Raw genomic sequence first — 13,752 nt, forward strand, 5'->3', positions numbered from 1 at the left:
AACGACAGGCTGAGGATGGTGGTGAGACGAGTGGGGAAGGTGCCCGGGATCCGCTACTCCAAGGAGAAGACAACCTGGTGAGCGAGAGAGAGAAGTAATGAAATGTTTGGTCTGTGTTCTGCATCGTTCAAAAATGATGCTTGTGCAGAGGTGGAAGCATTCAATTGTACAGACAAATAGAAGACATTGTTATAATCTTTTCTTTTAGAGGCAAAGTAATTAAAAAGTTACCACACGTAGTGTGTTATGCTGATCCAGTGTTGTATTAGTCATGGCAGCATTCAGAAGATAATGAGTAATCTTGATACATTTCTTTCCAGGGTGGATCTGATTCAGAGACGCATGGTGGTGGAGGAGAGTGGCCGAACACCGTCAGATGCCAGCTCAGACAGTGCTCTGCGAAGGATTGTCCATATCTACACCTCCTCTGAAGACTACTGTCTGGGCTTCAATATCCGCGGAGGCAAGGAGTTTGGTCTGGGCATCTATGTCTCCAAGTAGGTAACTCCAAACATACAACAACTTGAGCCAACCGTATGTTATTCTGTTCATAATTGTATACATTTTGTATCGGTTACCAAAAAAACAAAAAGCATAGTTTTTATTCCATCTATCTACAAGATATATATTTTGATATCGCCCCCAGATTGTGCAGAGTAAAGCTAAAACTTGAATGGAAGTCCTCCACCCCCCAGTGTGAAACACTTTGTGACTCTCTTATTTTAAGTATTTCTCTCCCCTGAATCTTACGTTGATATCACTCTACCTGTCTAACATGACAAGCACAAACTTTATAGTTCAGTCAGAGAGTAGAAAGGAACAGAATTAAACTGACCTGAATTTGTGCAACAGCACCGCTCATACTGTATAAGGCGCCGCCATTTTGTTTCTATGTAATGAATGATTTCACACAGGTTTGTTGAAGTGGTTGATTCATTCCACCAAGATAATTATTATATAGGGTGCCCCAGTGGCTCATCCGGTGAGAGCGCATAACATAGTCCTGCAGTTGGCCCGGTTTCGAATTGACCATAGGCAACCCCCCTGATCCCCGTTCCCGTCTCTCTGTTCACTGTCTCTATCGAAATAAAGCAGAGATCCCGAACGTTGTCTTTATGTGATTCTATTATGTTAACTTTTTACTTATAGAAAGGCTTTGGTTGAGTTTGACAATGCAAAGTTTAATGATGTATGACATTACTCATTATACACATGCAATATGGCACCCCTTTACACAGTTGGGCAATGAAAGCTGTTTCTCTGTTCATTTTTACACATGGAACAGTCTCTAAATGACTTTTTCAGGCTACAATATTGCCTCATTAGGTTAATCTTTTTTCTGCTTCACGCTGTCAGACTGGACCCGGGTGGCCTGGGTGAGCTGAACGGGATCAAGATGGGCGACCAGATCCTGGCTGCCAACGGAGTGAGCTTTGAGGACATCAGCCACAGCAACGCCGTGGAGGTGCTGAAGAGTCACACACATGTCATGCTGACCATCAAGGTGAGGGCAATGACATCATGCAACAATCCACTCGCTACCTGTAATGTTTGTAGCCTGTACAATCTGGTATTAGTCATTTCCGAGACCGTTACAAATAATGGGTACCTTCTTTATTCTTTAATATCACATACTATTAATAGTTGAGTTTCCCTTTGATAGATTGCTTTCATAGGAAGCACTTCCAAGAAATCCCATTAAATGTTAAGAACTACAGTTGTAGAATGTAGAATGCTTAGCTTTTTCTTGTTTCTTAGTGTGTGGTCAGAAGAGTCACACCTTTAAGCCCTCACCGTAAACATTGTTCGTGTCACAGTTGAGTGAGTATAGTGTGGGGCTGCTTGGTGTTAATGACCGGCTGAAGAGGGCGTATCACATTCCATAATGACCCTTTGTGTTTGGCGCACTCTGTTACACACTGTTATTAGAAAGCATGTGTGTGAATCTATCAAAGGTTTCAGTTAAGTGAGCTTACATACAGTAGATTAGCGTGCGAGCCTATTCTCTATGTCTTTCTTTTCTTGTCTCACGCACGCAAACACAGACGTATATATTTATATGTATATATTCCACTGCCGTGTGTTACTGCATACCTGGGAGAGCTGGCGGCTGTGTGGCTGGGCAGACAGCTGGCATGCAGTTGTAATATTCCTGGGCCACTTTAGTTGTTGGAGCTTGGGTTTCGCCCTGTGAGAAACAGCCAAGCCGTGTGCATTATTCACCAGGCTGCTGGGATCAGGTGGTGATCAAAGCGTAGGCCCGTCGTTTTGTGCGAGTTTAGTGCTTCGATCCTTCCCGTTGCCCTGCCCCACATGGAAAGGGAAATGTTGTAAGTGAGACCTGCAGTGGAACTAGAAAGCAGCCCAAAGTGATCAAAGCTACCCCGTGAACTCTTCTGTGTTAATTTAACTCTGAGAGCGTGCTAATGGAACCACATGGACCCATAAGGCTCCATGTGGTTCGGGTCCACGTGGTTCCATTTGTACGCTCTCAGAGTTAAATTAACACTCAGGTTCTTACAGTGTAAGAAATGCTGCGCACACAGTCATGAAGATGAACTGCTCTCCTGAGGTAAGACGAGGAACGGTAACATGGCTTTAGGTCTCTGTGTGCTTCTAGGGTTACTCTTTATCAAATATAGCCATCCCATAAAAGTTTTAAGGTCTCTACTGTATCTCATTTACATATCTCTGGTCATATCTTCACAGGAGGCAGGACGATACCCTGCCTATAAGGAGATGGTTGCAGAATACCGGTGGCTCAACAAGTGTATGTATCTGCATTTTGGTCTCAAGTGTCATTACCTGTGTTACATTATCTGGAAATCTCCAAGACTGTAGCTTCAGTATTAGTAGTGTGTGTCCCGTGTCCATGTATGAGTGTTTGACCAACCACTTGTGTATGTGTGTTCTGGTGAGTGACCTCGTTTGTGTATGCCTGTGTGCATTTTGGGACACATTCTAGACATGCCATTTGATTTGGGTTTTTAGAATGTTTCAGAATTCATAATATAAACCATTATATAAACAATGCCTGCCCTGAACACTCCAAAATGAAATGACATAAACGATTAATATTATATATTAAATATATGGCTATGCATAATGTAGCACACTAAAAAAATGCGTTGTGAGCTTGAGGGACACCGGCACGCAACTAAGTATAAATCAGGCATTAGACAAACAGCTCTCATTTAGCTAGCAAACTAAGCTACAGAAAATGTCCATAACATTTTCTCTTTTTCTTCAGTGGCCAACGGTGCTCAGAAGTCTTCCTCTCAGGGTTCGGACACCAACTCGTCAGCCTCCTCTCTGTCTTCCGAAACGCCGGTCAGCTCTCTGAGTGGTCTCTCCCAGGTCATGTTCCCCCCGCACCTGCCCTTTGGCTCCGAGATGGTGGACGTCTGCATCTCCACCGAGGACCAGGGGTCAGGGTTCACTTTTATGGAAACCAGAGCTCGCTGCAGTAGTGACAGTGCTTGTACAATATGTTGAAAGTGTTTTGAGGAGTGTCGTAGTCTCAGACACACGGTCAGAGCAGACCTAACCTCTCACACACATAACGTCTAGCCTCTGATACACTGTGTACTGTACACAGTAAAATCCTAAAAACCCAAGTCGCTTTTTTGACGGCATATTTCAAATGCCATTGTATATATTTTTTTAAAGGTTTTGTAAACGTGAAAAAAGAAAATGTCCCGCACACTGTCTTCACTTAACACAAATCACTCCAACTGACCTTCATCAGGTATTTGGACCGAAACCTTGATCCTCAATAGATACACTTTTGAAAGTGAAGACAGTGTGCAGGACCTTTCCGTTTTTCACGCTGGCTATTCTCTCCTACACACCTGTCCTTGTAAGCAATTTGCAAAAGGGCTTTTTCTACAGGAACATTTAGCAAAAAAATGTCTGAATGTCTTTCTTTACACATCTGATTTTGTGCAGGTCTGATGCCGTCAACCAGAGTGACACCAGCCGCAGCCTGGGGCCCACCACCCTGCTTAAGGACACTGTGATCGGCAGGGAGGGGAAGGAGAACCCCAAGACAGCTGTGCTGATGGCACTCAGCAAGCCCAGTCGGCCCATTAGCAGATCACAGAGCCAAGTAACTGTGGCAGGTGAGGAGGGGGTCTGTATCACTGGGTCTTGGTTTAACCTCACAGGGGTTACCGTCTCGAGTTTTGCTTCTCAGAAAGGTGGAGCCAAATTGATTCTCCTGTGTTCGCCTAAAATGTCTGGCTTTCATTGTGTTAAACTTTAATGTCAAACTTCATAAATATGGAACCTAACCCCCCTCCCCCGTCGTCACTGCTTGTCCCACCGCAGAGGTGAAGCAGAAGAAGGAAAAGAAACAGAAAGGGAAGGATCCTGCAGAAAAAAGTAAAACCCTTCAGCGCTCCAAGACCTTTGTCAACCTGTTATTCAGGGGACGCAAGAGAGACACCTCCAGAGGGCGCTCCAAGCCCTTCTACAACAGTGGTAGGCCTACTGCTTTGGTTTTCAGACAAAAGATTGCATTAACAAAGCAGGAGTTAGAGACCCAATGGCTTTCCCCGCATTATTATTCTACAAATTAACTTAAACATGGAATTTAAACTGTTTAATTCCAGTGCTGATCGAACAGACGTAATAGACCAATACCCTTGTAATGTATTTTCCCCACAAAAATCACTTACAATATAATGATTGAAATTCACCCACCAACCATATCGCCATCACTACATGTCACTACCTATTCAAAACTATCAGTGTGCCATTAGGTCCCTCTAGTGTGACATTAAAATGCAGTACTTTAACATTTGTCAGGTTCATTCAGCTTTTAGTATAGCAGTTTTTGTGAAAATAAATGGCACCGTAGTTTTCACAAGGTTGTTCAAGCCAAGCAGATGGGAATGTTTTCCTACACTTTTTTGTATATCGGGGTAAGGACCAAATAAAACATAATAAAAAAATGAAAGCCATTAACAGAATAATGGTCTACAGTTACAGTATGTGGCCAAAGTTGTGAATAGACAATGAATGACATTTAGTGACGTTGGTATGGGTCTTTAACAGTTTGATTAATTGACTGAGAAGATGTAGCCCTGTTGCTGCTGATTATGCAACAGACATTATAGCTACAATAAATGCAAATTTAGTGTATTTAATTTAAATCATATAATAGATAAATGAATACATGTGCTGAGAGATAGTCATGGCCCAGTATACACACATCATATGAATCTAACTTCATAATCTTCATGACCTTGTGTGTGATGCCAAACCCAGAGATGATGGGTGTTGTGGAGGACATGGCCCGCCGGCTACTGACTGAGGAGGAGGTGATCCATGTGATGAAGACCTGCCGCAGGGTAAATATTCTGGCACACACCTATACATAGACTGAGTAACACTAGGAAACTACAATGTTGGCTCCACGGTCCTGATATTAGTATTATTTTTTGTCATGCCGAGTTTAGTTCAAAATAGTTCACTGGATGGCAAGCAGTGGTGTAAAGTACATTTACTCAAGTACTGTACTTAAGTACATTTTTGAGGTATTTTTTACTTTACTGGAGTATCTCCAACAATTTTCAGTACTTGTACTTCTACTCCACTACATCTCAGAGGCAAATATTGTACTTTTACTCCACTGCAATTACTTGAAAACTTTAGTTACTAGTTACTTTGTAGATTTTGATTATTATTGCAAAACATATATTAACCACCCTATATTATTTCGGCCATTTTAAAATAGCTGATCTACGATGCGACGCATTGTGAGCTTGTAAATCTGCTATTTTCAAATGATTAGTCTACCTTTTATACATTTGAAAATGTGTGAAATTTTGAATTCCGGACATTTACTTTTAACGGAGTATTTCTACATTGCAGTATTGATACTTTTACTTAAGTAACAAATGTGAATACTTTTTCCACCACTGATGGCGAGTGAAATCAAAATGTACCTTATTGTTGTACTAGTGTACTGTATATGTATGTTATTTTACCTGCTAAATAGTTGAAGTTGTCCTTGTTCCTGCAGTACATTGCACAACGTTCAGTAGAGGTGTTTGTGCACAACCTTCTGGCTGTGCTGGACAGGCCTGAGAAGCTGCTGCTACTGAGGGAGGTCAGGTAAGAAGACCCAGGTGGGAAGGAGGAGAGGACATCCACACAAAGGGACTTTGCAAGGCCATGACACATTATTATAAGTCCTTACCATCACCAGCAAAAATAACTTGGTATAATAAGTGTTTTGTTAGCCTTGGGTTAAACCCTGGACCTTGTGCGTGTCAAACATGAATTATTCTTGTTGTGTACAAACTGTGCCCCTCAGTCTGAATATTCAAATATTTCCAAAATAGGGAAACAGACAGTGGTGTTAAAATGGTCAGGAGGGGCTTGAGGAGTTTTCACTATAATTATCGCTTCATATTGATTAATTAGCTACTGTAAGACAAGTTGATTTAGTGTTTTTTGTTCCTCAGAATGGTGGTCCATCCTGATGACCTGGGTGCTTTCAATGACGTTGTGGCTCCTTTTGAAGTAGAGGCTTATGATATCCTCAAATATCGTTCACGTAAGTATGATAGACTCTACAAGCATATAGAAAATCTCCACGCCTAGTTGTGTGATCGCTAAGGCGATCACACTAATGTTATCTTCACTATTTCTTCATTATATACTATATTCCGCCCGTTTTTTGACCCCTAACTAGTCCTTCATACTTGCTACAAACTCTGTTCCAACTCTACAACGTCCTACTTGACATATCGCCTACCATTTGAAATAATTACTACTTTTAGAGTTGCTTAAAAAAAAACCATTCATTTCAATGGGAAAATACAATGGAGCCTAGCAACCACATATTAGACCACAGCAATCACGGTTTTACCCAGCACCTACTTGCGACATCCTCACTGCACTAAATGTATCATATTTGCATATAGTAGTTTCCATTAATATTGCATGTAGTAGTTTCCATATCTTCTCCATATCTTCTATTATATTGCATGTAGTAGTTTCCATTTATATTGCATGCATGTAGTAGTTTCCATATCTTCTATTATATTGCATGCATGTAGTAGTTACAGTGGCATGGGTACGATTCCTGGTCAAGTCAGCAATGTGTGTGCCTAATTATGATTTGAGGCTGCTAGTTGTTAAAGTGCAGAGGACACATTTCACGTATGTGCATAACAGTATATATACTTAGTTATCACACTAATGTTATCGCCACTATTTATTATATACTTATTCCACCCGTTTTTTTTTACCCCTAACTAGTCCTTCATACTTTTAGCTACAAACTCTGTTCCAACTCGACAACTTTCTGCCTACTTAGGACATATCGGCTACCATTTGAATTTTTTAAAACAATGTAATTTTAGAGATATTTAACTTGTAATTGCTAAATAATACCGTAGACCTTTAACACCTTTAAACCTTTAGAACCTTAAAGTTTTAGAAACTTTATAACCTTTAGAACCTTAAATCTTTAAAACCTTTAGAAAAGCTTTAAAACCATTAAAACCGTAGACCTTTAAAACCTTAAACCTTTAAAACCTTAAACCTTTAACAATACTAATACTTTTAAACCTTTAACACTTATAAAACTATCAATAGTCAATATTATGAACATTCTTAGCGATCCCTCACAGTTTTTTCAGGAACAGTACTTTCTAGTTAAAGTTAAAGTACTTAATTACTTAGTAATTACCATAGATTAGAATTGGTATTAGATTGTTTCGAGATAGAAGCATAGCAGATCCAGGACACACATGAAAGATTTAAAGCTGCAATCCAGAACTTATTTTAATGAATAAAACGTTATTTTAGACTATTTCTATGGTAGGGTATGTTAATACAATATGAACTAGCACATCTGCAGTAGTCTCCCCACTCTTCCATTGAGAAATGTAGACACTGGTTTGGGTAGGACACCTACTGGTTGACATGTAGTACTGCATTAAGCTCAAGTGCAATATCTCCCCTGGACAAGCTGGGATATGTTCTTGGATGAGTGTGAGTGGAGCTGGAGATGTTTGGTTTCCTGTGTGGAAGACCGGGGAAATCCCGGGTAGGACATAAAAGTTATGGATTGCAACTTTATTAAAATAAAGTCAATAATGAAAAAAAAAAAAAAAATATTATAAATGTCACACTCTGACCTAGTGAGGGTAGTGTTTGCCAAACGGCACAGTTTGAAACCAATGGTAAAACTGCCAAAAATAGCCAGACAGAATCCTTGATGCAGAGAAGAAGTGAGTTTTTTATTCACCTTTTTACAGATCAGGAAAACAAATCAAGCACAGCTATTTACAGCACTGGGCAGATTGGCCTTGGATCCTTCCTCCTCACCAGTCCTTCCTTGACTGCCAAGCAGTGGCAGGTCCCCCTTCTAATATAGGCTAGGCCCCTCCCATTAATTGGACCGTACCAAACCTGAATTGAATCCTCACCAGCTAATTCCCAAAAAATTGTAATGTCCAGAGACATTACAATTTATATACACATTTTAAAGATGGAGTGCCATGATATTTTTCAACCTTAAAACCTGATCATAAGGTATTATTATTATGTAAGGATTTTTTTCAAAAAAAAAAAAAGTGGACAGTAAGTGTAAAATGTTGTTTTTATGTGGACACGCCTCCAGTTCATTAAGTATACCTGGTTCTCACCTTAGCACCTCCTCCACCACCTTAGCACCACCCACCTGTCCTAGTCCCTCCTCCTCCTCATGCCCACACCTGTTGTGTTATGATAATGAGGGGGAGGGTATGGCATTGTGATGTCACAATGCCCCTGTTTCTCTATTGGCACTTTTGACCCTCAAGGTTTCAGCCTCCAGGAAAAACTCCAAATAGTCAGAGAAGACATAAAACACCATAAAAACACCACCGGGGGGCTTAATGAAGTTCTATCAACCTCATAGACACATGAAAAACAGAAAAAGTGCAAAACCATGGCACCACCTCTTTAAAGTGTCACATGTTACTCAAATAATTACCCACGTAATAATAAACAATAATTAGAGTACCCAATTTCCCACTTCACACCAACCCACAGTTGGTATGGTTCAGCATGGGTGGACTGAGCATGTTTGATTGCATGCTCCCTACACTGGAGTCAATGCAATCAAACAAACATCAAACAAAATATCAATACAAGCAGACAAATATCATTCTCTGCAATTTAAACATTAAAGAATAATTCAACCTTTAACTTAAGGTGTGATAGCATTCCTGTTAGGTTATGGGGAAAATAACACAGGAACTTACTATATTAGGTCATATGCATTTTCCGTGGCAGGGTGAACTGCCACAATAATACTTGTCATTCCTACGTACAGTACATACGTTTTCTCTATTTTGTTTTAGTCAGAACGCCTCCTCTTCACTCCCCATTATCAGGACGAGTCCCCAAACGGCACCTCATCACTCCCATTCCCGGTCAGTTTCCTTTTGCATTATACAATTATTTCCCCTGGCTGTGATCTTAATTTTTGTCATAATGTTTATTTCTTTGCAGCTCAAATTCTGCTTTGTTTTGGTTGAATTGGAACACCCCATTGGAACACACTGAAGTTCCCAATAACCCACTACAATGCTAGGTTTTGGTTGGCAACATAATGTTTTTGTTTAAAATTATAGGTGAATCTTGCTGCTAATCACTGGCAACCGTGTTGTAAAAGCAATAATACACTCAAGGCCCTGATATGTCAAATTATACCACGTCTGATCACCACTCTGCTTCACATCGTGCCAATAACACGCATAGCTGTGATATAATCACGATATGCCACGGCCTCTCATGTATAAATGCTTAATTCAATAGTATACTTCATTAAGTTTATCTAGGAGCAATGTTGTGCTGTATAATAATTAGCACAAACTATCAAAGGTTTAGAAAAAGGCACATTAGAAAAAGGTATTAAAGGGACATATTGACTTTCTGCAGACTACCAGGGAGGTTTTGAGCTCCACAACGCTAAGGAGGTTGAGAAGGAGAACCACCTGCACGAGGAGCTGGAGAAGCTCCGTCTGTCTGGGTCGCGGCTGAGCAAGGAGAGACCACACACCTCTAGAACCTTCACTCCTCTGCTTGACATCCCGGTGGACGGATACGACACCGATTCCAGAGACCTCAAACCCCCTGCAGCCAGCCCCATGGTCCCCAACTGGCTACTGGCCCACAGCTCGGACTCACGCTCCCTCCTCCGCTCGGACATCGGTACGGTCAGCTCCGTCCACTACGACGAGGTTTCGTTGCACTCGTCTTCCGACAGGGGGGAGTCCCTGTCAGAGAGGGGGAGATCCCCGTTTAGAAATGGCCACTCCAAAGGAAAAAACGGAGAGAGCAGTAAAGAGACCGTGTTCACGCTGCCCAGCGGCCCTCATAGGACCCGACCCGGGTTGACGCAGGTGTTTCGTTCGAGTCCCGAACGACAAATTAATGGCCACCCTGCTTCCACTGAGAATGGACACAATGGCACTGGCCCAGTGCAGGAGTATGAGTTCAAAGCGGTCAACATCTCCAAGACCAAACAGTCATTGGGTAAATCAATAGTTTGATTGGTACTTGTCAGCAGGCTAGCGTTGCATTGCATAGAGTACACATGGGGTAATCTGTCTAAATTTAACAACTCTTCTTTTGTTACCTAAACATCGGTAAATTGTACATTTCTACTAGGAGAATGTATTTGTGCCTTTATTGAAGTTGATTACTATACTAATAAAAGAAGCTGGTTTTCCCATTCCTTTAATAAACCAGTTTGTGTGATTTTGATCCAGGTATCAGTATATCTGGTGGGATAGAGTCCAAGATTCAACCGGTGGTTAAGATAGAGAAGATCTTTCCTGGAGGAGCCGCCTCCACTTGTGAAGTCCTGAAGGTTGAACGACAATCACTTAAACACTGTGCTAGAGATAATGTGTATCTTATTATTTGTGGTTAAGTAAATCTAGGTGTAGCCATTAACATCTTTCTTTCTTCGTCCCCAGGCTGGGTTTGAGCTGGTATCCGTGGACGGGGTGTCCCTTCAAGGGGTCACACATCAGCACGCTGTTGACATAATCCGCAAAGCCTTCAGCAACAAGGCCAAAGATCCCATGGTGTTCATGGTCAAAGTCCCTAAAAACCCCTGAACGGAGACTGACTCAACTGTCACAAACACTTGGTTGGAGACTGAAACATTCAGTCTGTATTTAGCCGAGTTCCCAAAGCCTGGGAAGCATGGGGATCAGCAGGGACCCAAAGACACTGAAGTATTCTGGTTTTTGCTTCTGTAATTTTGCCACAACAGATTGGAAAGCTTGGTCATATTACCGACCCACAAGAACGTCCTCACAGCGATGGTCAGCAGTGTAATCTGGAGGTGACTATGAAGAGCAGGAGGCTACTGACCTGATATAAGTCCAAGTTTGTCGGAGACAGCAGACCAATGCGGGAGCTCTCATAATTGCAGATACAATCATCTGGATGAAGAAGGGCTTGGAGGGCCCACAGAGGCGAGTGTTGTGGATAGTAGGGGAGGATTTCGGTACGCAAACGTGAAGGATATGGCCAATGAAGATTTGGGCTATACTTCAGACATGAATAGTAAAAAAGAATGAAGCAGTAAATGATGGGGAAACACTAACAGAAATGACCGTGAGCTATGTGTCCAACAAGCATGAAATCCTGACGAAACGCAACCATTGTGTTCCTGGGACTAGTATTTGCTAGTTGGGTCACTGCATCACTGCCCAAGAGCCAATGCTCGTCTCTGATATTGTTTTCCTTTTACATTATTATGCCGAAGCAACAAGCGTCATGTTGAAGACTGAGATAATGACATTTCAGAGCGCAGTGGTGTGGTGCTCCCTACTGCTTTTGAATTATTAAGTGTACAGGCTAATAAATATCAAACTGTAACCTGAGTGCCTTCCAGAACCCTAGTGGACTGAACATTATTAGATAGTCAGACGCCATGTAGAGAGATGGTTTGAAATTTAGAGCACATTTTTTGACGTCCATAGGGCAAACTTTAGTCTTCAATACAGCTTCTATACACAGCAATTATAAGGAGGGTTTGTGTCTCTCAACCTTTATTTGCACTGCCTTGCAAGGGCAAATTGTTTCCAAATATTTAGGAGGCAGTAATTCACAATAAACCTAAAAAAATTTAACTAATGAAAACATAGATAAATGTAGCTCCAAGCAGCGATAAACGGGTCAGAGGCATGATAGGCAAAAAACAATATGTAACAATAGCAGAATAAGACGTAGAAACAGAATAGATTGAATTTGAGACAAAGCAGCCAGTGCAACTAACAATGAAATGAGCATTCTCAACAGCTGAGCAAAGTGCTGAGGGATTGTGGCTATCAATCCAGGGTTAACATTACTCATGGACACCTCAACCCATGGCCATAGACAGGAATCGAATCCTCAATCTTCGGACTCACAGGCTGTCACACTAGTGATTGAGCTAAGGCTTCATCCAGCCTGACGGTGTCTGTTGAAGATCATAGACTCTTGCCTTCTGCCATGAACCGAGCCCCTGTTTCACTAAAACTAAGATCAGTGGTTCACAAAGTATTTATCAATAGTGAAATGTGATATCTCCTCTGTACCAAAACTAGTGAAAGTAGCCGATCTACAAGCTCACAAAGCGTTGCTATCCAAAAAGTTGTGAGCTTGTAGATCGGCTATTTTCACAAGGAAATAGGCTATACATTGAAAATAACTCTACTCTCAAAAGGGCATTTCATGTTATCTTATAAAAATTGCATATGCATTAATTAACTCTAGTCCATACCTGGTCGAAGCATCCATGGGGGGATATGCGCACATGATCGGGCAACCCGGGAGGCAGTTCGTCCATATAGTCCATGAGCCAGACAAGATTTCATTATCGAAAGAGTGGGCAAAACCATACCTATATTAAATTGTTCATAGGGTCAATACGAGTAAATAAATATATGATAACCTTTCCACAGGAGCAGCTTTTTCATGGTTATCACACATTTTGTTATTTTCCCCATACGTACATGACAGGTGAAAAAATTACAAATAAAAAAAAAGAGTTATCATAATGAAACTTCCTGAGTTGATTACTTACATGAAGACAATGATTTATCGTATTACAAGTTTTCTGAAATTGTATATTTAAATATTCAAATTAGGCATTTAGTCCATGAGCCAGAGCCCCAAAATTTAGCCAGATATTGAATATTCCCTCGTCAAAAACCTTTGACTCCAACATCTTAACAAAATGAAATAAGTATGTTGACTCTGGCTTTGTCCAATGTTCCAATGTTGATTCTGGAAATTATGCAAATGTGGGCATATTTTCCTAATGCCTAATTTGCATATTTAAATATACAATTTCAGAAAACTTGTAATACGATAAATCATTGTCTTCATGTAAGTAATCAACTCAGGAAGTTTCATTATGATAACTCTTTTTTAAATTTTGTAATTTTTTCACCTGTCATGTACGTATGGGGAAAATAACAAAATGTGTGATAACCATGAAAAAGCTGCTCCTGTGGAAAGGTTATCATATATTTATTTACTCGTATTGACCCTATGAACAATTTAATATAGGTTTGGTTTTGCCCACTCTTTCGATAATCATTGCTCAATTTTGGGGCTCTGGCTCATGGACTAATAGCTCGCAGGGCCATCCCACAGCTGGGCAGCCCCGTAACCATGGCGACATTCTTTTATACAAAAACGCTAATAAACAGTTGAGATTTGGTGAAATCGAAAAACAGGCTT

The 13,752-nt window shown here is 41.0% G+C and overlaps 1 protein-coding gene across 1 annotated transcript in view; it reads left to right on the top strand.

The window, feature by feature from the left end:
* The window catches only part of LOC308104651 (PDZ domain-containing protein 7-like), a 13,253-nt gene extending 1,448 nt beyond the window's left edge, over positions 1-11,805 (top strand). The window contains exons 4-17 of the mRNA XM_080455113.1: positions 1-77; positions 321-497; positions 1,357-1,504; positions 2,710-2,770; positions 3,251-3,428; positions 3,949-4,121; positions 4,330-4,482; positions 5,272-5,354; positions 6,029-6,120; positions 6,474-6,565; positions 9,366-9,437; positions 9,946-10,542; positions 10,779-10,879; positions 10,989-11,805. The exon at positions 1-77 is cut by the window's left edge and continues 98 nt beyond it. Coding sequence (XP_080311239.1) covers positions 1-77; positions 321-497; positions 1,357-1,504; positions 2,710-2,770; positions 3,251-3,428; positions 3,949-4,121; positions 4,330-4,482; positions 5,272-5,354; positions 6,029-6,120; positions 6,474-6,565; positions 9,366-9,437; positions 9,946-10,542; positions 10,779-10,879; positions 10,989-11,132 — 2,148 coding nt within the window. The 3' untranslated portion in view covers positions 11,133-11,805. The remainder of the gene's footprint in view (positions 78-320; positions 498-1,356; positions 1,505-2,709; positions 2,771-3,250; positions 3,429-3,948; positions 4,122-4,329; positions 4,483-5,271; positions 5,355-6,028; positions 6,121-6,473; positions 6,566-9,365; positions 9,438-9,945; positions 10,543-10,778; positions 10,880-10,988) is intronic.
* Positions 11,806-13,752: the final 1,947 nt, after the last annotated feature.

Source organism: Gymnoscopelus braueri (genome assembly GCF_963280865.1).
Source record: "Gymnoscopelus braueri genome assembly, chromosome: 17".
NCBI lineage: Eukaryota > Metazoa > Chordata > Actinopteri > Myctophiformes > Myctophidae > Gymnoscopelus > Gymnoscopelus braueri.